This window comes from Lepidochelys kempii, chromosome 7 (assembly GCF_965140285.1).
Source record: "Lepidochelys kempii isolate rLepKem1 chromosome 7, rLepKem1.hap1, whole genome shotgun sequence".
Classification (NCBI taxonomy): domain Eukaryota; kingdom Metazoa; phylum Chordata; order Testudines; family Cheloniidae; genus Lepidochelys; species Lepidochelys kempii.
In genome coordinates this window covers 41,171,676-41,198,274 of record NC_136386.1, presented here as the reverse complement: position 1 = coordinate 41,198,274, position 26,599 = coordinate 41,171,676, and the positions used below count along the sequence as shown (strand labels likewise).

At 42.3% G+C, this 26,599-nt stretch overlaps 1 protein-coding gene and 1 non-coding gene across 4 annotated transcripts in view; both read left to right on the top strand.

Annotated features, from left to right (window-relative positions):
* IARS1 (isoleucyl-tRNA synthetase 1) overlaps positions 1-26,599 on the top strand; it is a 204,374-nt gene that overhangs the window by 15,977 nt on the left and 161,798 nt on the right. Inside the window, exons 1-7 of one of the 3 annotated variants that reach the window (XM_073352335.2) lie at positions 7,389-7,482; positions 10,450-10,544; positions 15,723-15,825; positions 21,095-21,221; positions 21,958-22,114; positions 24,017-24,136; positions 25,540-25,622. In XM_073352335.2, the coding sequence (XP_073208436.1) occupies positions 21,103-21,221; positions 21,958-22,114; positions 24,017-24,136; positions 25,540-25,622 (479 nt within the window). In that variant the 5' untranslated portion in view covers positions 7,389-7,482; positions 10,450-10,544; positions 15,723-15,825; positions 21,095-21,102. Of the gene's footprint in view, positions 1-7,388; positions 7,483-10,449; positions 10,545-12,963; positions 13,064-15,722; positions 15,826-21,094; positions 21,222-21,957; positions 22,115-24,016; positions 24,137-25,539; positions 25,623-26,599 lie in introns of those variants that run through there. The other 2 variants (XM_073352336.2, XM_073352337.2) reach the window with 2 other exon arrangements.
* On the top strand, positions 15,883-16,017 carry LOC140915440 (small nucleolar RNA SNORA84). Its single transcript, XR_012160177.1, has one exon. It is a non-coding gene; the product is annotated as a small nucleolar RNA SNORA84 (small nucleolar RNA).

Genomic DNA, 26,599 nt, shown 5'->3' with positions numbered 1-26,599 from the left:
ACACGGGGTCTGGTGTTGGTTGTTTGGCTGGTTCCGGTTCTGGGACTGGATCCACTACTGCTGTTGCAGACATTGGCCTGGGGTCCGGGTCCATCACCTCTGACCGGGTCCTGATAGAAGTTTCCGGAACAGAGCTAAGCCTCACGGCTTGTTTAGCCTGGCTGTGGGTGACCATTCCCACCCTCTTGGCCTGCTTCACATGATTGGCCAAGTCTTCCCCCAACAGCATGGGGATGGGATAATCATCATAGACTGCAAAAGTCCACATTCCTGACCAGCCCTTGTACTGGACAGGCAACTTGGCTGTAGGCAAATTGAAAGAGTTGGACTTGAAGGGTTGAATCGTCACTTGGATCTCTGGGTTGATTAAATTGGGGTCCACTAAGGAAACATGGATAGCTGACACTTGTGCTCCGGTGTCCCTCCACGCGGTGACCTTCTTCCCGCCCACACTCACAGTTTCCCTCCGCTCCAAGGGTATCTGGGAGGTATCTGGGCCTGTGGACCTCTGGTGTGATTCCAGTGCAATGAACTGTAATCTGTTGGGGTTCTTGGGGCAGTTGGCCTTTACATGCCCCAGCTCGTTACATTTAAAACATCGTCCAGCTGACGGGTCACTGGGGCGAGGAGGGTTGCTGGAGAACGGGGTGGTGGGACGATAAGGGGTCTGGAGGGTTCTTTGGGAGGTAGGTGGGGCTTTGGGCGGCCCCCGGTAATAGGGTGTGGTCTGGGGTGGTCCCTTCTGGTCTCCGCTCCAACTGCGACCAGTTTTCTTCTTCTCTGCCACCTCCACCCATCTGGCTCCAATCTCTCCTGCCTCAATTACAGTTTTGGGTTTCCCGTCTAGGATGTATCTTTCTATTTCCTCAGGAACACCCTCTAAGAATTGTTCCATTTGCATTAGGAAGGGCAAATTTACTGGAGATTCAACACTTGCTCCTGATATCCAGGCATCCCAATGTTTCACAATGTGGTAGGCATGTCGGGTAAATGACATGTCTGGTTTCCACCTTAGGGCTCTGAACCTCCGACGAGGCTGCTCGGGTGTTATCCCCATTCTGACTCTCGCCTTGGATTTAAACAGTTCATACTTGTTCATGTGTTCTTTAGGCATTTCATATGCCACCTCAGCTAAGGGTCCACTGAGCTGCGGCCTCAGCTCTACCATGTATTGGTCAGTAGAGATGTTGTACCCAAGGCAGGCCCTTTTGAAGTTTTCTAAGAAGGCCTCAGTATCATCACCTGCCTTGTAGGTGGGGAACTTTCTGGGATGGGAAGTGGTACCTGGAGAAGGATTGCTAGGGTTTGTTGGTATATTCTGCTGGGCCTTTATCCTCTCCACATGCTTCCTCTCTTTTTCCCTCTCCTCCTCCACATGCTTCCTTGCCTCCATTTCCCTCTTGTGGGCAGCCTCCTGTACCTCCTTCTCCAGCCGCATGAGTTCTATCTGTCTTTCATGTTCCCTTTGTTTTTCCTCAGCCTGAAATTTGGCTAATTCCAGCTGTAGTCGAGCTGAGGATTTGGTCATTCTAACCTCTCTGTTTTTAAACTAACTTTATACCCGAGGTTTAGAAATAAACAAACAAAACTTGGCTGTAAAATTTTGCTGTGCTGGAATAGAATATCTATTCTCTGATAGTGATTGTCAGCCTACAGAAAAAGACAATTCCCTTGTCTCTGCTCTGGGCCCAAATTAAAGCAAAAAACTTCCAACTACTTGGAAACCTGCTTACCCAGCCCAAAGAAAAAGCAAATGGGTAGAACACACACCCCCTATTTACTTTTAGGAAGAAGAGAGAAAAAAAAACCTCTGGGTTGGAAGACTGTGAATTTCCCTGCAGAAGTTAAGTACCCTGCCTCCAGGCAAAGAAAACCTGCAATTCACAAAGATAATCCCCTTTTGTCTCTGCTTGGCCACAAAGCAGAGAAAAAACAAGCTGCTTTCAGTTTCAGCTGCTTTCTGGACTTCCTTTCCAAAGGAAAAAAAAATTTCCTTTTTAAAATCTGTATTTCTAGTTCAAAAAATCTCAACTGGATCTCAAAATGATTTCAGGTTAATCCCACCACTATGCCACCATGTCAAGGTTCCTCCCCCACTCTGAACTCTAGGGTACAGATGTGGGGACCTGCATGAAAAACCTCCTAAGCTTATCTTTACCAGCTTAGGTCAAAACTTCCCCAAGGTACAAAATATTCCACCCGTTGTCCTTGGACTGGCCGCTACCACCACCAAACTAATACTGGTTACTGGGGAAGAGCTATTTGGACGCGTCCTTCCCCCCAAAATACTTCCCAAAACCTTGCACCCCACTTCCTGGACAAGGTTTGGTAAAAAGCCTCACCAATTTGCCTTGGTGACTACAGACCCAGACCCTTGGATCTTAAGAACAATGAACAATCCTCCCAACACTTGCACCCCCCCTTTCCTGGGAAATGTTGGATAAAAAGCCTCACCAATTTGCATAGGTGACCACAGACCCAAACCCTTGGATCTGAGAACAATGAAAAAGCATTCAGTTTTCTTACAAGACGACTTTTAATAAAAATAGAAGTAAATAGAAATAAAGAAATCCCCCCTGTAAAATCAGGATGGTAGATATCTTACAGGGTAATTAGATTCAAAACATAGAGAACCCCTCTAGGCAAAACCTTAAGTTACAAAAAGGATACACAGACAGAAATAGTTATTCTATTCAGCACAATTCTTTTCTCAGCCATTTAAAGAAATCATAATCTAACACATATCTAGCTAGATTACTTACTAAAAGTTCTAAGACTCCATTCCTGGTCTATCCCCGGTAAAGACCAGCATATAGACAGACACAGACCCTTTGTTTCTCTCCCTCCTCCCAGCTTTTGAAAGTATCTTGTCTCCTCATTGGTCATTTTGGTCAGGTGCCAGCGAGGTTACCTTTAGCTTCTTAACCCTTTACAGGTGAGAGGAGCTTTCCCCTGGCCAGGAGGGATTTCAAAGGGATTTACCCTTCCCTTTATATTTATGACAGGCACTTTCCACTTTTTTTTCTCTTTAGTGCAACATTTTCACATACTTCACAATCAGTGGATGATGCCAATATTATAACATTGGTTGGTGGGTGGAGAGCAGTGGTGAATATTTGGACAGAGAAATTACAATTCTCAACAGTATTAAAAACAAAAAACTCTAGTTAGATAGATGGAGCCTGAGGTAGGGTGGGAACTGGAATACAGTGAGAGAGAAGTTAGTGGTAAGAACATAAGAATGGCCATACTGAGTCAGACCAAAGGTCCATCCAGCCCAGTATCTTGTCTACCGACAGTGGCCAATTCCAGGTGCCCCAGAGGGAGTGAACCCAACAGGTAATGATCTAGTGATCTCTCTCCTGCCATCCATCTCCACCCTCTGACAAACAGAGGCTAGGGACACCATTCCTTGCCCATCCTGGCTAATAGCCATTAATGGACTTAACCTCCATGAATTTATCCAGTTCTCTTTTAAACCCTGTTATAGTCCTAGCCTTCACAACCTCCTCAGGCTAGGCATTCCATAGGTTGACTGTGTGGTGAGTGAAGAACTTCCTTTTATTTGTTTTAAATCTGCTACCCATTAATTTCATTTGGTGGCCCCTAGTTCTTATATTATGGGAACAAGTAAATAACTTTTCCTTATTCACTTTCTCCACATCACTCATGATTTTATATACCTCTATCATATCCCCCCTTAGTCTCCTCTTTTTCAAGCTGAAAAGTCCTAGTCTCTTTAATCTCTCCTCACATGGGACCCGTTCCAAACCCCTCATCATTTTAGTTGCCCTTTTCTGAACCTTTTCTAATGCCAGTATATCTTTTTTGAGATGAGGGGACCACATCGGTATGCAATATTCAAGATGTGGGCGTACCAGGGATTTATATAAGGACAATAAGATATTCGCCATCCTATTCTCTATCCCTTTTTTAATGATTCCTAACATCCCATTTGCTTTTTTGACTGCCGCTGCACACTGCGTGGACGTCTTCAGAAAACTATCGATGATGACTCCAAGATCTTTCTCCTGATTAGTTGTAGCTAAATTAGCCCCCATCATATTGTATGTATAGTTGGGGTTATTTTTTCTAGTGTGCATTACTTTACATTTATCCACATTAAATTTCATTTGACATTTTGTTGCCCAATCACTTAGTTTTGTGAGATCTTTTTGAAGTTCTTCACAGTCTGCTTTGGTCTTAACTATCTTGAGCAGGTTAGTATCATCTGCAGGGTTTGCCACCTCACTGTTTACCCTTTTCTCCAGATCATTTAACCTGGAAGGGAGCTGGAAGTAGCTGAAGCATAGTCACTGAGGGACATGTCAAGTGGATTTGGCAGGGAAGACTGTCAGGAACAGAGTTTAGGGAGGGAAGGGTAGAGTGGGTGCAGCCTAGGAGAAATGGGCTAGGGAACTGGTAGAGAGACCACCAGGCCAAGAAGGAGCAGCCCATAAAGAGATGGAATATAGGGCTGTGTTAAGGAATGTAACGTGGCATGAACTTGGAAGGATGGCCAGGAATAATAGAGAAGAAGGGTTGCTGTGGTTGTACCACCACCAGCAGCAGTGCGGAAGTAAGGGTAGCAGTACCGCAACCCCCTCTATAGTAACTATGTGATCCCCCCACCAACTCCTTTTTGTGTCAGGACCCCTACAATTATAATACCATGAAATTTCAGATTTAAATAGCTGAAATCATGAAATTTACTATTTTTAAAACCCTATGACCTTGAAATTGACCAAAATGGACTGTGAATTTGGTAGGGCCCTATTTATTATATATAGTGGAGCAGTAATTTCTTACATAGTCATTGACTCCAACAATGAAAAATGCTGAAGTAATCCCAATACAGCACAGAACTAATTGCACAGGTAGCTAGCAGCAATTTACTTCCAATTACATGAAACATTTTAATAATTAGCCTCATCAATATTATAAAGCTAATGAAATCCAATGTAGTATTTCAAATGTTAGTGTCTGTATTGCTTTGTTGTGAGCTGTGAGGACAAGATTGTGGATCTTACAACAAAATCACCACGAGGTCATAATAACCACTTTTACCCTTACATTACTTGGTTATTTTTTACAAATTCTAACAATTGCAATTTGCTTACCTCACAGTTACTAGCCTAACTACATTTCTGACCCCTCCTGGTCTATTTGAGCATACCTTCTCAGGCCTCAGGCTTTCACTTCTATCTTGGGTGGAGTTACATGACTTTCCCACTATCAGAGTGGGCAGTGGGTTGAAGTTCCCTAGTATAAACTGGTTTCAGAGTAACAGCTGTGTTAGTCTGTATTTGCAAAAAGAAAATGAGTACTTGTGGCACCTTAGAGACTAACCAATTTATTTGAGCATAAGCTTTCGTGAGCTACAGCTCACTTAATCGGATAAACTGTGATTACTTCAGCAGACGTGATTTGGAAAAGACCACGTAGCTTTGTTCCTTCCAAGAACAATCACAGAGGTATATACAATGACCACACAGGTTTCAGCCTCTTTAAAGCAAAGTATTAAAATTTTTAGAACAAAGCATTTCTGAGAAAACATTTTTAAAATAATAACAGACTATAGTCATATCTACTTTTCCCTAAGACTTAATATTTCCTGGAACTAGGAAGGCCCAACTTCTTTAGAGAGACTGACTACCTAGTTTGTTTCAGAGGAACAGCCGTGTTAGTCTGTATTCGCAAAAAGAAAAGGAGTACTTGTGGCACCTTAGAGACTAACCAATTTATTTGAGCATGAGCTTTCGTGAGCTACAGCTCACTTCATCAGATGTTTACCGTGGAAACTGCAGCAGACTTTATATACACACATGATTTCTGTGTGTATATAAAGTCTGCTGCAGTTTCCACGGTAAACATCTGATGAAGTGAGCCGTAGCTCACGAAAGCTCATGCTCAAATAAATTGGTTAGTCTCTAAGGTGCCACAAGTACTCCTTTTCTTTTTACCTAGTTTGTCTATATCAGCTTGTCTCCCTAGATAGCTTCTGACAAGCGACCCCCTAGCTCGCCAGAGAACGGCTTTTTAACTGTTCTTTTGATCTCCAGGTCCTAGCTTTTGCAATTTGTCAGAGACAGGATCCTTGAAAGTAACAGCTTGCCACATTATCTTTCTTTGGTAAGTGCTCATTTAGATCTGTTGTGTTGCTTTCCTATTTGTTCCTCCCATGGACCCCTATTAAGTTAGATAAATTCAATCAAACAGGCAATTCTAATAACCCACCATACATTAAGGATACCTCACCAACCAGTACACTGTCAGTGTGAATAAAATTATTGAACCTCATTATTTTTAGATTATTCCTACCACTCTTCCATCACAATTCACCATTGAAAAACTGTTCATGCTTCACCCATTTGCCAATTATTTGGTGGCTTTGAGGAGTACTGATCTCCATTCACCTAGTATCAATACTGAGAAAAAATAAAATTAAGAGGCACTCTTGTAGGCAATCTTAAGAAACCCCCAAAGTCACAAGTGATTTGCTTGCAGGCAGGGAAGTTACGGAAACTTCCACTCTAAATTGGCATTCAGAGACTCAACATCCAGTTTCCCAAATAAGGCTTGTATTTTATTGTATTCTGTGTCTCTGTGGCTTGTATGACCATTTGCTAAATAGCAAGCCTAAGAAACTGGTTCTTGCACACACTCGTTGTGCTCTAGGCAGGCCAATTCAGTGTATGTGTAGGAGTAATTTAAAAACACAAACAAAAAAAAACCAGGACGGAGAGAGCAAAATTTGGATGAAAAGAACAGCAACGAGCAAAACAACAAAGAGAGACGGGGAAGGGGGGAGAGAGAAGGGAAGCAGAGACGGATGGAACTAAACCAGTTGAAATTATATTGTATACATCGGGTGCCTCTTATGCCGGCTTAGTTTTCGGGGGTACACACGGTATGTGTGCGGGGGGGGGCTATCCCCCCTGCAGAGCAGAGCCCTCAATTGAATTAGATCTGTCGTCTAAAATGGATTCCGTGTCTGAAGCTAGGAGCGCACGGTTTGCAGATGCAGAGAGCCCCAGCGTGCAAATGCTCTAACTCAGCACCGCTACGCCGAGCCCCCACGCAGCATGTAAGGGCTGAGGCTGTCAACACGCCACAGACTCGGGTGCAGCACCGAGCACCAGCCTATTTCCCCCTGTCACGCGTGCGGTCTCCCAAGAAACGCCCCTGCAAAACCCAGGCGTGGGTCACGTCACGGCACGTCACGTCACGTCACGTCACTTCTGCACGCACTCATTCCCCTCGCCCTACCTCTTCAGTCTTCCTACCATCACATCCCCCATGATTTACAGTTACCAAGAGACCCGCTTGACCAATCAGAGGCTGCCTTGTTGCGGCCTGTGTATGGAGCGCGGTGATTGGATACAGCAGGCAGGCGTGTTCCTTTGCTTCCTGTCATGCTTTCTTTTGGTTGCATCATTCCCAGCCGGCTGGTGGCTTGGGTCGTGGAGGGCGAGGCGACTGGTGAGTGCAGGGAGCCGGGCTGTCTGGCGGGTTACCCGGAGGTGGGGTGGTGCTGTGCAGGGGGGGCTCAGCTGACTATCCACTCGCAGGGATTTGGTGCAGTGACCCCCCCCCCCGTGGTACCAGCTGTTGGGGTGGGGACTAAGCATGAGGGGGTTGTGCCTGGGAGGTGAGGGGAGCGCTGCGCCTTAGTAGTGACTGCAGGGAGGGGTGCGTGCGTGGGAGGGGGCATGTGCCAGCTCTTGATGGGGTTAATGGGTTGCCTGGGCCGCAGGCAGGACCTTGGAGGGGAGACTGTGAGTGCCTGGTTCTTAGGGGTTCTTGGTTTGTGGCAGTAACGGAAGGAAGATTGGGGAGGGGTGTGTCTGTGTCCAATTCTTGAGGGGTAGATGGTTAAGTACAAAGCAGACTGTGAAGAGTTACAGAAGACTCTCACAAACCTGGGTGACAGGGCAACAAAATGGCAGCTGAAATTCAGTGATGATAAATGCAAAGTAATGCACATTGGAAAACATAATCCTAAGTATATATGCTAAATGGTGGGGTTTAAATTAACTGTTACCACTCAACAGAGAAATCATGGAGTTATCCTGGATAGTTTTCTGAAAACATATGCTTAATATGCAGCAGCAATCAAAAAAAGCTTACAAAATGTTAGGAGCCATTAGGAAAAGGATAGATAATAAGACAGAAAATATCATAATGCTATTATATAAATCCATGGTACACCCATCCATCACCTTGAATACTGCATGCAGTTCTTGTCACCCCATCTCAAACAAGATATATTGGAAATGGAAAAGATACAAAAAAGGCAACACAAATGATTAAGGGTATAGAACAGCTTCTGTATGAGAAGAGACCAAAAAGACTGGAACTATTCAGCTTGGAAAAGAGATGCCTAAGGGGGAGTATGATAGAAATCTAAAAAATCGTGAATGGTATGGAGAAAGGGAATAAGGAAATGTTATTTACTCTTTCACATAACCCAAGAACCTGGGGTCATCCAATGAAATTAATAGACAGTGGGTTTAAAACAAAGAAGGGGAAGTACTTCACACAGTCAACTTGAGGAACTTGTTGCCAGGGGGTGAGGTGAAGGCCAGAACTATAACTGGGTTTAAAAAAGAATTAGAGACTTTCATGGAGGATAGGTCCATTAATGGCTATTAGCCAAAATGTCCAGAATACAAGTCCACACCCAGGGTGTTCCTAAACCTCTTACTGGCATGTGCTGGGACTGGATGACAGGGGTTGGCTCACTTGATTTCCCTTTTCTGTTCATTCCCCTTTGAAACAGCTGGCAATGGTTACTGTCAGAAGACTGGATATGGACCCAGTATGGCAGTTATGTTCTTAACCTTTAACCCTGAGAGTAAAGGGAAACTGCTAATAATGAATACAGTAGAACAAATATTGCATTGTAAAGAAACATGCATTGTTAATAACTTTTAAGTTATTAAAACTAATATTTTAAAAGTCTGATTTTGTCCTTATTATAATTGCTACTTGCTTTACATGTTTCTCTTAGCTTGGAAATTGAAAATCAATGAAGCCAGTTTCATGTTTTTTATGATCAGTTTCTTTTTGAGGTTCCCAAAACTGCAATGTTCAAGTGGCAAACAGTGCACGGATGGTAAAGATGTCTGTTTAATATATGGGAATTTTAAACTGTCAATGCCTTTTTAGTTTTAGAAATATGAGATCATAACATGCCTCATGTTCCATTAAACTTCCATGGATTTGATATTGATTCTTGACTTGCTGGTATTTTTAAAGATCTGTAGAATGTAGTTACCTGTTTCCTTATCACCAAGTAAGCAACAAGTCAAGGAATTAACCAAAGGATGCTAGATAAAGAAACTAACATTTCTTGCAAAGTACAGTACTTTGTAAGCATTCTACTTGTACTGGCACATTAAGGGAAATATATTCTTAAGGAAGGCTGACATTTGTCTGGTTTAACTGTAATAGATTTGACTCCTTTCCCCTGGGGAAAAGTTACCCAGATGCCCCCTTTGAGCTGGAATAAGCATCTTTACGAATGGCCATACTGGGTTAGACCAAAGGTCCATCTAGCCCAGTATCCTGTCTTCCAACAGTGGCCAATGCCAGGTGCCCCAGAGGGAATGAACAGAACAGGTAATCATCAAGTGATCCATCCTTTGTTGCCCATTCCCAGCTTCTGGCAAAGAGAGGCTAGGGATGCCATCCCTGGCCATCCAGGCTAATAGCCATTGATGGACCTATCCTCTATGAATTTATCTAGTTCTTTTTTTAACCCTGTTATAGTCTTGGCCTTCAGAAGATCATCTGACAAGGAGTTCCACAGGTTGACTGTGTGTTGTGTGAAAAAATACATACTTTTTGTCTGTTTTAAACTTGCTGCCTAGTAATTTCGTTTGGTGACATTTAGTTCTTGTGTTATGAGAAGGAGTAAATAACACTTCCTTATTTACTTTCTCAACACTAGTCATGATTTTATAGACCTCCATCATATCCCCCCTTAGTTGTCTCTTTTCCAAGCGGAACAGTCCCAGTCTTATTAATCTCTCCTCATATGACGGATGCTCCATACCCCTAATCATTTTTGTTTTGCCCTTTTCTGAACCTTTTCCAATTTCAATATATCTTTTTTGAGATGGGGCGACCACGTCTGCACACAGTATTCAAGATGTGGGCATACCAAGGATTTATATAGAGGCAATATGATATTTTCTGTCTTCTTATCCATCCCTTTCTTATGATTCTGAACATTCTATTCCCTTTTTTGACCACCACTGCACATTGAGTGGATGTTTTCAGAGACCTATCCACAATGACTGAAATATTTTAAATCCACCATGCTAAATTATTTGAATTGTATTAATTTATGGTATAATTAAATTATTGATTTAATATATTTTAAATAGAATTTTAGTAAGCTCCTGATTTTAATGCGTATGTAATTGTATTTCCCTCTTCTAGGTAAAAAGACTGCTATTTGTCCATGTTAGCTGTAGCACCATCAGTACAGATTGAAGAACACCAGTCCCGCTGAATGTTGTCTCCTTTTAAAAAAAGTATGTTAAAAATTTATTCCCTAGTAGTATGTTGTTTACATTTAATTTACTATTCAGTAATAGCACTAAATTGTGAATTAAAGAAGACATAAGAGAGACAGCAAAATCATAGTAGTAGTACAAATGTATGCATATATATGGCAAAATCTTATTTCTTTCTTAAAATAATTAATGCATAGCTTAGTGTTTCATTCTGTGTGGAAATGTTGTCTTACCAAAAGTAGATATAGAGCGATTTCCACAGTACAATACTCTCACATCACTAGCAAAAACAATAATTTCTGCCTGCAAAGTTATGTCAATAAACTCAGAAAGTAATCGTGTCATGGTTTTTGTTGCTTTGTGTATATCTTTTTGGTTGCTTGGGTTTTCTGTCCTGAGCCTTTTTATCATATTGATGCTTGACTTGTAGTGGAGATTGATGGCATTTTAACTATATCTCTTTTTACTTTTATGATTTTAGCAGCATCAGTAGTGGGTGGCAGGTTTAGTTTTTCACTTATGGTGCAAGGCTTCCTCTTGGTATCAATTTTGAAAGATTTAGTGTACACTGCTTTTAAAACATTTTTGGAGACAGAAGTAACCTTTTGAAAAGAACTTCTCATTTAGGAGAAGTTAAACTTTAAAAAATTCAGCTTGCTTGGTTTCATGCTTTCGTGCCAGCAGAATGATAGATATTAAAAAACAAAAACAAAAAGTGTTTTAACCAGTAAATGTACAGTCAAAATCAATACAGCTTTTATCATCACTTCTGGTTAAGGCCCTTGTTACAGACCCCTGGGGTACAACCTGGACCTGTGGGACTGCTGTGCCCCCTTAACTCTCCAATCTGGGCTGGGCTGTCTCTTAAAATGCTATACTAGTGACAAGCAGCAAACCCCTCCAGGTGCTGTGATCACTCAGCCAACAACATGCGGAGACACACCAGCCAAATTGCATGAATGCTCTCTAAGCCACTCATGAACTGTAAACAAGGAGAGACCAGCAAACTTCCTCCCCCTCCCCGTGCCGACCCAGCCTCGCCCCTCAGAAATGTACCATCTCACACTGCTCAAGACCTCTTGAACAATACAAGCTCATTAATTAGTTCGCGTTGTCATCAAAGGATAGTGGACATTGCCCAGCCTTTGTAATCTGAGCAGATCCCCCAAGCACTTAGGACAAACTCACTGTTTACAGTTAAACATCAAAATAAGTTTATTAACTACAGAAAGATAGATTTTAAGTGATTTATAAGTGATAGGCATAGAGGTCGGGGTTGGTTATATAAGAAATAAAAGGTTAAAATTACAGTCTAAGTCCTAAACTTTATCAGACTAAGCAAGATTTGAATCAAGCAGTTTTCCTCACCCTACTGGATGTTGCAGGCTGCTTACAGTTCTTAGTAAACAGGCTGAATTCCCTTTTCAGCCTGGGACCAATCTCCCCAGTTCTTTTTCTTCCCAAAGTTCTTGTTTCCTTCAGAGTAGGTGGGAGAGGAGAGCAGTCAAGTGGTGATGGCATTGCCCCTTCATTTTAAACTCTCTTTGAGGGGCTGGAAAGATCCTTCCTGGTCACGGGGGCTAGGCAGTCCCTATTGTGTTCTCTCAGGGGTCTTTGGGAGGGGCCCACTGGGAGAGTAGATTGTCCTTAATGGGCCATCAACACATAGCAAGCTAGTCCTGATGTAAATCTGTGTTGGGGTTGTTAGTTGCTCTTTTGTTGCCACTAAAAGGCTAGCTGTGGATATCTCCTGGACTCTCAGCATATTGCAGTAACAAGCATGTAGCAAAACCTACTATCCTCTGAAGTTATGAATGTTAAACAGATCATGACTTCTCGAATAATACCTCACAAGGCATACTTTACACAAAACATATCATAATTAGGGCTGTCACGCGTAATTAAAAAATTAATTGCTATTAATCGCACTGTTAATAATAGAATACCATTTATTTAAATATTTTTAGATTTTTTTACATTTTCAAATATATTAATTTCAATTACAACACAGAATACAAAGTTTACAGTGCTCACTTTATTCTTTTGATTACTAGTATTTGCACTGTAAAAAACAAAAGAAATAGTATATTTCAATTCACCTAATACAAGTACTGTAGTGCAATCTCTTTATCACAAAAGTTGAACTTACAAATGTAGAATTATGTACAAAAATAACTGCATTCAAAAATAAAACAGTGTAAAACTTTAGAACCTACAAGTTCACTTGGTCCTACTTCAGCCAATCACTCAGACAAACAAGTTTGGTTACAATTTGCAGGAGACAATGCTTCCCACATTTTGTTTACAGTGTCACCTGAAAGTGAGAACAGGCGTTTGCAGGGCACTGTCGTAGCCAGCAATGCAAAATATTTATGTGCCAGATGTGCTAAAGATTCATATGTCCCTTCATGCTTCAGCCACAATTCCAGAAGACGTGTGTCCATGCTGATGACGGGTTCTGTTCAATAATGATCCAAAGCAGAGTGGACCGACACATGTTCGTTTTCATCGTCTGAGTCAGATGCCACCAGGAGAAGGTTGATTTTCTTTTTTGGTGGTTTGGGTTCTATCCACATCATAGTGTTGCTCTTTTAAGACTTTTAAAAGCATGCTCCACACCTTGTCCCTCTTTGGAAGGCACTTCAGATTCTCAAACCTTGGGTCGAGTGCTGTAGCTATCCTTAGAAATCTCACATTGGTACCTTCTTCGTGTTCTGTCAAATCTGCTGTGAAAGTGTTCTTAAAACGAACATGTGCTGGGTCATCAAAGGAAACTGCTATAACATGAAATACATGGCAGAATGCGGGTAAAACAGAATGGGAGAAATACAATTCTCCCCCAAGGAGTTCAGTCACAAATTTAATGAACACATTATTTTTTTAACAAGCATCATGAGCATGGAAGCATGTCCTCTGGAATGGTGGCTGAAGCATAAGGGATATAAGAATGATTAGCATGTCTGGCACGTAAATACCTTGCAATGCCGGCTACAAAAGTGCCATGCGAACGCCTGTTCTCATTTACAGGTGACACTGCTGCCTTCTTATTTAAAATATCTCCTGTAAATGTAAACAAACTTGTTTGTCTTAGGGATTGACTGAACAAGAAGTAGGACTGAGCGGACTTGTAGTCGCTAAAGTTTTACATTGTTTTGTTTTTGAGGGCAGTTATGTAACAACAACAAAAAAATCTACATTTCTAAGTTACATTTTCATGATAAAGAGATTGCACTACAGTACTTGTATGAGTTGAATTGAAAAATACTATTTCTTTTGTTTATCATTTTTACAGTGCAAATATTTGTAATAAAAAATTATATAAAGTGAGCAGTGTACACTTTGTATTCTGTGTTGTGACAGAAATCAATATTTTTGAAAATGTAGAAGAACATCCAAAAATATGTAATACATTTTAATTGGTATTCTATTGTTAAACAATACGATTAATTCTGATTAATTTTTTAATCGCAGTTACTTTTTTTTGAGTTAATCATGTGAGTTAACTGTGATTAATTGACAGCCCCAATCATAATCATATAATGGTGAATATGTGGGTACAGGGTGTCCTTTTGAGGTACAGTGTATCAGTATTTGGGGTTCAAATAGTTTCCATCAGCTTGTATCTCCCTCTTGTGTCACGGGAATGATGTTTTTTCAACAGACTGCTACATGATTTTAGTAAGGCTTTTGACACAGTCCCACATGACGATTCTCATAAGCAAACTAGGTCTGGATGAAATGACTGTAAGGTGGTTGCATAACTGGATGGAAGACCGTACTCGGAGTAGTCATCAGTGGTTTGGTGTCAAATTGTGGGAGGGTGTTGCCTAGTGGGGTCTTGGAGGACTATGTCCTGGGTATAGTACTATTCTATATTTTCATTAATTATTTGAATAATGGAGTGGAGAGTGTGCTTCTAAAATTTGGGGATGAGGCCAAACTGGGAGGCATTGCAAGTACTTTGAAGGACTGGATTAGAATTCAAAACAACCTTGACAAATCAGAGAAGTGGTCTGAAATCCACAAGACGAAATTCAATCAAGACAAGTGCCAAGTATTGTGATTAGAAAGGAAAAATGAAAGGGGAATGGAGAATAGCTGAAAATGATCTGGAGGATATAGTGTATCACAAATTGAATATGAGTCAACAATGTGATGCAGTTGTGAAAAAGGCAAATCTCATTATTGTGTATATTAACTTGAGTGTTGTAAGACATGAGAGGTAATTGTCCTGGTCGGCACTGGAGAGGACTCAGCTGGAGTACTGTGTCGAATTCTGGGTGTCACAATTCAGAAATACTGTGGACAAATTGGAGCGAGTCCAGAGGAAAGTGACAAAAATGATTAAAAGTTTTAGAAAAACTGACCTATTTAAGGAAAGGTTTAAAAAAAAAAAAAGTGGGTATGTTTAGTTTTGAGAAAAGAAGACAGAGGGGTGACCTGATAAGTCAAATTTGTTAAGAGCTGTTACAAAGCGGAATACAGTAATCCAGTTGTCTTTCACGTCTACTAAAGACAGGACAGGAAATAATTAGCTTAACCTTCAGAAAGGTAGTTTTAGATTTAGACATTAGGAAGAACTGTAAAGGTAGCTATTTTCTAGAATAAGTTTCCAAGGGTTGTGGTGGCATCCCCCGTCATTGGAGATTTGTAAGAACATGTTGGACAAATGCTCATCGGGGTGGTCTAATTTTATTTGTTCTGTCTCAGATCAGGGTGCTACTTTGATGACCTCCTGAGGTTCCTTCCAGCCTTAGATTTCTGTGATTCGGTATTTAATTCTTATACCTTGAGCTCCCATGGTGATGTGAGTGCAGTGTCTTGGAGGCTATGAACAGTGCAACCCAGTCAGGATGGGTACTGCAACCTGCTTCTGGGTCATGACACAAAGACCAGAAGTAGTAGAGTCAGAATATTGCATTGTTGTTTTTGTATTATGAATGGTCTGTCTTTAAGGCACTAATTTGTCCTTTATCCCCCGCTGTATCAAAGTACTAGATTTAACATAATAAATTCTGTGCTCTAGTCTTGTGTCCAGTTGTAGTTTATCTACTAATGTAGCAGCTTGATATAATTTTTGTGGTAGCAGTTTTTATTGGCTTAACGTCTGTTAGTATTGTTTATGCCACAGCTTCAGGTAACTAAGCATAGTTTTGTAGTATTAAAAGTCAAGTTTTTCTAAATTCTGTCCTGCAGATTGAGAAAACTGACCTGTAATGAGGAGTTACTACATCCCTGATCTTGCCCATTAAATGGTTTTTCGACGCAGTTCTGAAAAATTAGACTTCCATCAATTCAGGTAAAATTCCTTTGTACTGTTAAAAATAGAAAGTCTTTGCTATGCATGTGAATGTGTGCCCTGTGGTTACTGGAAACTGTTGTGTTGGTACAGTGCTCCAGTTAGTAGAAATGGGCCAAAAGTAATACTGTGGTTTATGCATGGAGTCTGTGATATCATAGCAGCCTCCATAGCCCGGTTACAGTTACATTTTATTAGTATCTTATGAACAGAAAAGAACTTTTAAAATATTTACTATAGTGAGTCATGAGGAATTGATGACTTCATTCAGAGAAGATCACCATGGTAAATACTGAGTAAACTTATGGTTTAGTATGTTTGTATTTGCTGCCAATCAGAGGAAACCATTGTGTTTGATAGAGTGTGTGTAGTGGTTAAGGCAGAAGGCTTTGCATTTGGGAAATATTGGTTTTATTTTCACTTCGGCCACTAAATGGCTGTGTGACCTTGGGGCTGTGAACAAAACATAGATGATCCCTTCCTCCAATAGTGACATGGAGCTAATTAATGTTTGTAAAGCACTCCAACATCCTAGGGTGGAAATTGCTGCAGAAGTGTGAAGTATTGTTATTTATATTAATTAAGTCTTAACATCTAGGCCAGGGGTTCTCACCAGGGCCGTCCCTACCCATACGCAAAGTACGCAGCTGTGTAGGACACCAGGAAATTTGGGGCACCAAATTTGTCAGTGCCCTGTGCAGCTGCGTGCTGCTCCAGCCCCTGCCCCACCTCTACCACATGGCCCCCGCCCCTGCTTCGCCCCAACCCCGCCCCCACTCCACCCCTTCTGCAAAGCCCCCGCCCCACTCCACCGCTTCCTGCTCCGCCCCAGCCCTGCCCCTACTCCCCGCCGCCGGTGAGTGCAGGCCCAGCCCTGCTGCAGTCCTCAGGGAAGTACAGCGACCTGGCCCCAGCTGCACCGCCGGTGAGAGCTGGGGGGAGGTTCCTCTTCCCTCCCCCCCGCCCCCACAGAGCCTTGGGGGGGGAGGGGGGCTGCGTAGGGCCCCAGAATAGCTAGGGACGGCCCTGGTTCTCACCACAATTTTTTTTGGTGCCCTCAGAGTGCGGCCACCAACTCTTGCTGGTAGCTGCTCAGACAATTTTTCATAAAATACTTAATTTACTTTAGAAAAAACAAATTTGCACATGTATATGTTCAAATCATAGTAATTTATGTAGGGGGTTTTTTCAGACTCAATAATAAAAATAATGTACAGTTGTCTCTTTTCTTTACTGAACCTAAACAGAATAGAAACACAAATAAGGTGCTCTGCATGTTCTTGTCTTTTCTTATTGTTTCTCTCCCTTTTTTTGGCTGCATTTTTTTTAGACTTGCTAGCTACTGTGAAAAGTGATATTTGTATGTTTGTTAATATAATTTTTTCACAGCAGCAGACTTGTTAGCTAGCTAGGAGGCAGTAAAAAGTGATATTAACAAATATACAAATACCATTTTTCGTAGCAGACTTACTCAGCCCTGGCAAGCTGGGGAACAAATTAAACCTTGGATGGGGAGCTGGGTGGGGAGGCAGCAGTGGACATGAGAGGGGTGTTGAGCCTAGGGATAGAGTCCTGTGGCCAAGGGATGGAGGCCACCGCTGAGTCCTCAAAGCCCTGAGCCCAAAGCCTCGCGGTCAGAGCCCGTGGCAAGAGCACGCAGCCTGAGCCTGCTGCCCACCACACCAGGGCTGAAGCCAGAAGCCTGAGCCCCACCGCCCTGGGAAGATGGGCAACTCACACCAGCTGTCTGCTCCTCCGGTTGTTTTCAAAGGGGGGCAAGGCCCAACCCCTTCTGGCAGCCCCAGGGGAGGGGCCGCTGCTTTGCTCCTCACTTCCCCAAATCACCACCCAAGAGGCTGTGGCTGCAAGAAAAGCCCCTGGTGGCCGAATGCAGCCACAGTGGCCACATTTGAGAAATGCTGGTGTAGGGTTATTGCTCGCCTTGTTAGAATACACAAAAGCATTGTCTTGTTCAAGACTCCTTATAATCATCAGCTAGTGGTTTCCTTGATGAGCTATGTACCAGAAGATGACTTTGTGCTATAGCAATAACCAGGGCTAAATAGTGGCATTAAGCCATGTACTGGAGATGGCGCAGAGTCATGCTGTCCCAGGAGACATTTTTCTCTAAGGAGGTACTTCCTGGAGTGCACAGCTACTGCGCCAAGGTTCTGTGGATCTGTCTGTCGCTTGTCAACTGGCTCTACTGGCTGACCTTGTTGAGGGAGTGGACCTGCCTCCTTCATATATCCTTTGCACAGAAAAACACTTTCATCATCTCCAGTTCTGTGGAATCTTTGCACTCTGAGCACAAGGACTCCCTTTATGTGCCATTGGGTACTTTGCTTCCCTCCAACATTTGCACAGGGGTCAGACACAGTCTGGCCCAAACTTGTGAAAGATATGTGGCATATCCCCTCCTAAAAGGGCTATATATTTCTGAGGAAATATGAGGAAAATTGAGGAAAATGAGCCATCCTTACTGTTACGAATGTAGTACAAATCAGGGATTGAAAAATTCACCTGCCGCCTCACTTAGGTGAGCGGTTCTTGGATGTGTTTTGAGAATGATGGGTGTGTGACGGGTTCGATCACAGAGATCCCATTGGGACTGCCACTTGATGTGCTGAGAGTACCTCTGAGCCCATTTTCCCTGCCAGCTAGAGACTTCAGTACCCTGTCTTGTTGAGCCAGACACACTAGCCTGCTGCAAACACTGACCCAAGTCTGAACCACGTCCCCCAAAGCTGCAGACCTAACTGAAAACAGCTTAGAAAGTGCTCCTGTCTCTAGCACCCAGACACTTTGTTCCCAATGAGATCCAAACCCCAAATAAATCTGTTTTACTCTGTATAAAGCTTATACAGGATAAACTCATAAATTGTCCGCCCTCTATAATCCTGATAGAGCAATATGCACAGCTGTTTGCAGAATGAAACAAAGCAAGCAAGTTTAGGCCTAATATATTAAGAAACTGATTACAGATGAAATCTCAGCCCCAGAGATGTTCCAATAAGCTTCTTTCACAGGCTAGACTCTTTCCTAGTCTGGGACCAATCCTTTTCAGACCAACTTTGTAGTCTGTGGCCTGCGTCCAGCAATCGCTCACAATCCCGTAGTTACTGTCCTTGGTTCCAGTGTCTTTCAGGCATTTCTTTGGGGTGGAGAGGCCATCTCTTGAGCCAGCTGAAGACAAAATGGAGGGGTTTCCAGGGCCTTTTATATTCTCTTTTGAGGGCAGAAACCCCTTTGTTCTCCTGTGCAAAGTCACAGCAACAAGGTGGAGTTTGTAGCCACCTGGGCAAGTCACATGTCCGTGAATAATTCAACTTTTTACAGGCCGACACCACTGTTTACATGTTAGTTTGAACGTTCCCAGGAAAGCACAGATGTGGATTGGCATCTCCCAAAGTCCATTGTCAGTTAAGTGTTTCTTGATCGGGCATTTAGAATAGTCCTTTCTCAAGAAGCCGACCAAATGCTTCACTGAGGCTACTTAGAATCAAACACATTGAGATACAAGTACGTAGCCAATATTCATAACTTCAAATACAAAAATGATACACACATACAGACAACATAACCAGCAAATTATAACCTTTCCATAGACAGCTCACTTGACCTCCTCTGTACAAGACCTGGGGCAACCATAGGACCATCATCCATAGGCAACAATGATCTTTACGGTCACAGTTCATGTCAATAATGTCACAGGTGGACAGGCTAAGCTGTCATTTTCTGCAGCATTTAAACTTTCACATTTTAAAAATGAAGCTTCTGGATTTTATGGCTCTGTGTAAAAAAACACAAACAAACAAAAAACCTTTTGATCATGAATAGATGCTGTCTTCCTGAGTAGTGCTTCTGATGCTTCTCAGTGTACTTGACAAGACTGAATACAATTAACAAAGCTCTGTCTTTTCGGTTCTGTGATTCACAAACCTGTGGGCAGCAGTGAAACGGAAGACTCTGACTGTTTCATTTTTGCTGTGGTTTGGGAAACCCAGAGCAGTAGCAGCAGATATTGGAATAGAGACAGATTAAAGCTTCTTCCCTTTTTCACCGATCTCCACAGCCACTTAAGCAGACAGGATTTGTCCTGAATATCACTGTGTCATTGGTACCAGCATGTTCCATCAGCACGGGTTCCACCCCAGCACTCACTACAAATTTATGTAGATGTTTTGTGAAATCTGTGTTCAAACCTGAGTATCTCAGTCACATACTCATGTATTTCTAATGGTCAAATCTTCTAGCACTATTGCATCTCCATGTGCTGGAGAAATCTTGTTTGTGAATGAGAAATGATTGTCCTTGTAGTGAGTCATTGACTCAGCCAGAATTAGAGTACAGCTTTGGGCTCTGACTTTTACACTGGGCTGTTTTTTAGCTCTTCAGGGAATTGCCAGGAATAAGCAAGAATGGGCTGTTGGCTGAAAACTTTGGCTTGATTTTTTACTGAGAGCAGAGAACTTTGCTTCTGAAAAGTAGGTGAACAGGTTGATTAGAAATTGTCAGAGCCATTCACCAACTCCCAAAGTGCATAGTGGAGGTTTTACCACCAAATAATGGGGAGCAACAGGAGAAAAGTAATAAACAAGGGCAGAAAAATGTTACTGAACAGCTCTGGTTGCAAAGTCAGATAGAAATTGTTGCTCTCCACTTTTCTTCTTTCTTATCACTGATCTAATTCCCTGTCTCCTTGTCCAGACCCTTCCATCCTCATCCTTCACTACACATCTATTGTACTTCCTTTTACATTACCATGTTAGTTTAAATGCTGATTTGGGATCCAGCTCAGATCTCTATATTTAAAGTGTTAAATTTGAGCTGCTTTTTAATACCTGGGAGAACCACAACCTGACTAGAGGGGGGAAAGCACAATTTCTTAAGTTTTTCATGGAAGTGCTCCTTCAAATCTGGAAGAAAATTTGAAAGGGCATTTAGTTTTAAGTAACCAAGGAAACCCAGTGGAAAACCAACAATGAACGTAATCAAGAGTAAATGGAGAACCACTTCCTCATACTATTGTATCACCATGAAATATGAAAATACGTCATAGTGTATTTAGAACAGACTGCTACCTTAGTTATGATTTTGAAACAAGCTGCTAAGCTGTGATCAAGAATCTTACTGTGATATGGTGGAATATACTATGAGATTCTTTTCTAATGGCATAGTGTACTGTATTGAGAAGCTATTTATCCTTGCTTGTTCTGTCTTGAAAATCAAAACTCATTTTCTACATGATATTGTTTGATCCTTATAGGGGAAAGAATGGTTCAGCAAGTTGCAGAAAACATAAATTTTCCTCAGGAGGAAGAGAAGATACTGAATCTCTGGAACACACTTGATTGTTTTCAGGAATGCCTGAAACAGTCAAAAAACAGACCAAGGTAAAAAGTGGCATAAAAGATACAACTGGTATGCATGAAAATAAAGTGCTTATTTACCTGTAGCTCTTCTCCCTTCTGCTTGTCCACTCATACTACAGCTGCTGCCTCCTTTAGAACTCTATCTAAGCCAGCACCACTTTCCATGTTATTACCTTTTCTTTTTTTTCCTCCTGAAGGAGGACACACACACACACACACACACACACACACACACACACACACACACACACACACACACACACACACACACACACACACACACACACACACACACACACACACACACACACACACACACACACACTTTTAGCTCCAGTGCTGGTATTGTAGAACCTCAGAGATATGAACTGACCAGTCAACCACATACCTCATTTGGAACCGGAAGTACACAATCAGGCAGCAGCAGAGAAAAAAAAATACAGTACTGTTAATTTGTTTTTTGTAATTTACATTTCAGAGAAAGCAGCATTTTTCTTCTGTATAGTAAAGTTTCAAAACTGTATTAAGTCAATGTTCAGTTGTAAACTTTTGAAAGAGCAACCATAATGTTTTGTTCAGTTACAAACATTTCAGAGTTGCAAACAACCTCCATTCCCAAGGTGTTCATAACTATGCGGTTCTACTATACAACTTGTGGAGCCATATAAGTAGGAGCAGCACAAGCACAGAAGAATGGTCTTCCTGTTTTGTGAGGGCTGATTTTGAACTAATACTTACTTTGCCTGTTGTTTCACAGGTTTACTTTTTATGATGGCCCTCCATTTGCAACTGGGCTTCCCCACTATGGCCACATTCTTGCAGGAACCATTAAAGATGTAGTAACCAGATTTGCTCACCAGAGTGGCTTTTATGTAGACAGAAGATTTGGATGGGATTGTCATGGTTTACCCGTGGTACGTGCAATAAGTGATCCTGCAGATATTTTTGATACCTTGATCTTTGCATATGGTTACCTGTGCATCTGAATAATTTGTTACTTCCTCTTCCCTGCCCTCCTCTGTTACTCCCCCCGCCCTCCGAATTCCTCTAAAACAGCGGTCCCCAAACTTTTGAGGGTCTTGCAGCCCTCCCCCACCCCGCCTCTCTGGAGCTGGGCCTGGGAGCGGGGCCATGGCTGCGGGGTGGGGAAATGTGGATAGGGATAAGGGGGTTGCAGCTGGGGGAGGGCCTGGGGCTGGGAGCTAGGCCACAGCCAGGAGCAGGGGTGGGAGCAGAGCTGCAGCTGGGTTGTGGTGAGGGCCAGCAGCCAAGCCTACAGCCAGGTGCGGCTCCACTCCCAGCCTTTTCCCCAGCCTCATCCCAGGGCGAGGAGCAGAGCCATTTGGCCGAGGCTGGACATGGGGCCAGGTGCACGCTGCGCTGGGAGCCAGGGATGTGGCTGGGACTGGGACCGGAGCAGAGGAGGGGGTGGTGAGGGGTTGGATGGCGCTCCCTCCCTGCCCCCATAGGGGCTGGTCTGGGCCCTACCATCCTCCCCACACGGTCCTCCATGCCACCTTGGACAGGTTGAATCACAGAAACCCCCTTGGGGCTGCCAACTGATGTGCCAAGACTACTACTGCCCCTGCTTTCGGACTCCGGAACCCTGCCTGGCTGTGCCAGACATGCTTGCCGGCCACAAACACAGACCCAGGTCTGAACCATGTCCCACAAACTGCAAGCTTAACTGAAAGCAGCTTAAGAGACGTTCCTGTCTTTAAACACTCAGATGCCCAACTCCCAATGGGGTCCAAACCCCAAATAAATCCATTTTACCCCGTATAAGCTTTAAGCTTATGTATAAACTTCTATGGATAAACTCATAAATTGTTCGCCCTCTATAACACTGAGAGAGAGATATGCACAGCTGTATTAATACTGGGGAGGGAGGGAGGAGAAACAGCTGTGCATATCTCTCTGTCAGTGTTATAGAGGGCAAACAATTTATTAGTTTACCCTGTATAAGCTTTATACAAGGTAAAATGGATTTATTTGGGGTTTGGACCCCATTGGGAACTGAGTGTCTGGGAGCTAGAGACGAGCACTTTCTAAGCTGTTTTCAGTTAAGTCTGCAGCTTTGGGGGACGTGGTTCAGACCTGGGTCGATGTTTGCAGCAGGCTAACGTGTCTGGCTCAACAAGACAGGGTACTGAAGTCCATAGCTGGCAGCGAAAGCAGGGGCAGAAGAAGTCTTGGCACACCAGTTGGCAGCCCCAAGGGGGTTTCTGTGATCCAACTTGTCACACCACCCCTTTGGGTTCTATCATCTCCTTTGTACATGGAGTACCTTTACATGGTATGTATTTTTTGTTTGGCCCCTGCATCCCAAATTTGATCCTGGGAAATGGAATGAGTAATGCCTGGTAATAACTTTAGTGGACTAGCATGTCATTTAGAAATTTGGAATGTTCCAAAGCAAATGATTCAATAAACTGTAAATTTTGCTGTGCAAAGTACAAGTAGCTATGCAAACCTATTGTTAGTAGTTGCCATGCAAAGGATGACTGTTTATTGATTTACTTTGTTTATGACAGCCCTTATTTCTGAAGGATAGACTCATCTATTACTGGTTTTATTGTGTATGTGAGTGCAGGTAATGGTTGTGGGAGGAGAAAACCCTGTACCTGCAAAATAGGAGCTCAAATGTACATGCTTTTTTGCATGACAAACTTGCACATTCAGATTTGAATCTGGGGCTTTGGATGTATTTGTATAGCCATAGGGCCGGGACAAAAATTTAATGAACTGGAAAATCCTGAAGGTTTCGCACTGCAATATATATTGACTTTTTTTCCCCCTCCCCTCCTCCTCTCCAGGAGTATGAAATTGACAAAACACTAGGAATCAAAGGGCCAGAGGATGTGGCCAAAATGGGTATTGCAGAATATAACAATCAGTGCAGGGGGATTGTGATGAGATACTCTACAGAATGGAGGGTAAGTAGAATGGTAGTATTAACTCTGCCTGTGTGTCTAAAATTGTGTGCAATTCTTATGGAATTCAGTAGGACATGGTGGAACTACTTTTGCTGCACCTGAGGAAAAACAGAGCAGAGCTAACAGTGTTGACTGATGACCACAGCAGTCCCGACACTGCCTTCTGTATGTCACAGTACTGAGATAAAGTACTTAAGCTGCCAGAGTCCCTACTCCCCAGGCGGTGGGTCCTGGCATCTGCATTTCAGAACAAGTCAAAGAATTGAGGCAAGGGGTTGTGAAATTGCATGGCATTGTCTTGATGACGCACTGTTAAATCGCAATGTCCGGATGTCACTGTGTGGTGACATCAGAGGGAATTCAGAGAGAGCAAAATCTCAAATTGAGATCCACTGTTTCAATGTGAATAAAAGTTAAATCTGAAAAGGACTAAGATTTTAACTTCAATAAAACATTGACCAAGAACATTGGGCGTACATCACAAATTTTGGTCAGTTTGTACCCACAAAACTTGTCAGCATTTTTTGTGCATGTGGCTTGCTTGTGATGGTGAATCTTTGTAGATGTGCATCTACTTGATTGCAGGAATAAATGTAGTTTGACTCTTACTGTACCAACATATATCAATATCAGGAAAGGTCTAGCCTGTTTTTGGTCATGTTGCAAAGATGGCACATCGCACAGTTACCCACCCAACGAAAGGATATCGCTTATCGAAGTGAAGCATAATGTTCATGTAACTTACTCATTAATTGACTTATGTGCTCTATGTGAGTAGATGTGAAGCAAAGACTTGTCAGAGTCCTTGTGACTTCAGCAATGTGGCTTCCTAGTATAGAGAGGCCAGAGAAGGCAGCTGGTCCTGAAATAATTTTGTACAGTGTTTACACAATGGCTTTTCCAGCTCTGATTTAGATAAATGTTCAGAGCTCTCAGACTAAGTAACCCTGTAGAAATGGAGAGAACTGTGAAACTCTGTTCTTCTCCCCATTTTGACTATCGCCATAGCAAACATGTGGTTATGATCAAGAACATAACTAGTGCAGCCAAAGCCAAGTTTCTGTTGAATCATTTGGCTGTATGCTGAGCAAAGATCTGCCTCACCAGCTACAATACTCTCTCAACCTCTAAGTTTAGTTGCAGTGAGTAGATGCTTCTGTATTGCATGGCTTTGGATTTAAGGAAAGGCCTGTATCCATGACCTTTTCTTGGCATACTCCATGCTAGATAAAATGCTCTACCCTGAACCATTGTCAGGCTTGACTGTTTTGTGGGCTTGGTTCACTGATAGGGGTAGAACATGCTGCTTTTTCAACAAGCTATTACAAAGAGATAAATCTGGGAAATGTACCATGATCTTTGTTTTAAGCTGCCTTTCAAGCTGTATGTTCATATTTTAACAGATTAGCATTACCAGACTAGGACGCTGGATTGACTTTGACAAGGACTATAAAACTCTATATCCTGAGTTCATGGAGACTGTCTGGTAAGTAGTTTTAGCATGTTGTTGATGCCATTAGAAATTATCTCTTTAAAATGCTCTGGTTATTATAACTGTACAGTGAGATGTGATTTTTCCCTTCCCCCCTCTCCCCCAAGGAACATGTTTCCTACATTTCTCAAGAGGTTTACTTTTACACTACTGAATCAGGAGTATGGAAAATGGGTCAGTTTAAGCATCTCACCTATTATTTCTCTTGGAGCTTATTTCCAGGTACAATGTGAAAATGTGTTAGGCAAGAGACTTAATGATCTGCCTGCTCTTTGTTGACTTGAATAGAGTTTTCGAAAGAAAAGTATAAAGTGGACATTAATAGAAGAAGTGGTCATTGCTAGTCTGGCCCTGAAGTCTCATACCTGATCTACTCCATTCAAACTTAAAAAAACAGGAGTACTTGTGGCATCTTAGAGACGAACAAATTTATTAGAGCATAAGTACTCCTGGTTTTTTTGCAGATACAGACTAACACGGCTGCTACTCTGAAACCATTCAAACTTTGTAGGTCTGCAGAATGGCCTTGAAGATTTTCTGTTGTCTCTTTAACAAGCAAGGGTATCTAGCCCAGAAAAAAATTTCCTTGATGTTTCCAAGAGGACAAACAATTCAAACTCTAGATAGCTGTAGCCGAAACCCTTTTGTTAGGTTGAATTCAGATGCTGGGAATCTAGTGCTTTTTCAGTTTTTTCTTTGTGGCTCTGGCGTTTGTCAGCTTCTTGTGACTTCCCTAGAAAATCACTAGGATGGCTCATCAGCCCTCTGGTGGAATGCCAAGGGTATTTACTAGATTTCCAAAGGAGAGAAAAAAGATATTACTTCACTTGCTTTGTGTCTCTAAGGAGCGAGATCCTGCATGGCTGACGATTCCCAAATTCAGCTAACACTGTGGACAACATCATAATGGTCTTCAGGTGTTAAACTCACAAGTAGAATTATAGCTAAATTTAGTTCAGTGTTAAATTTAT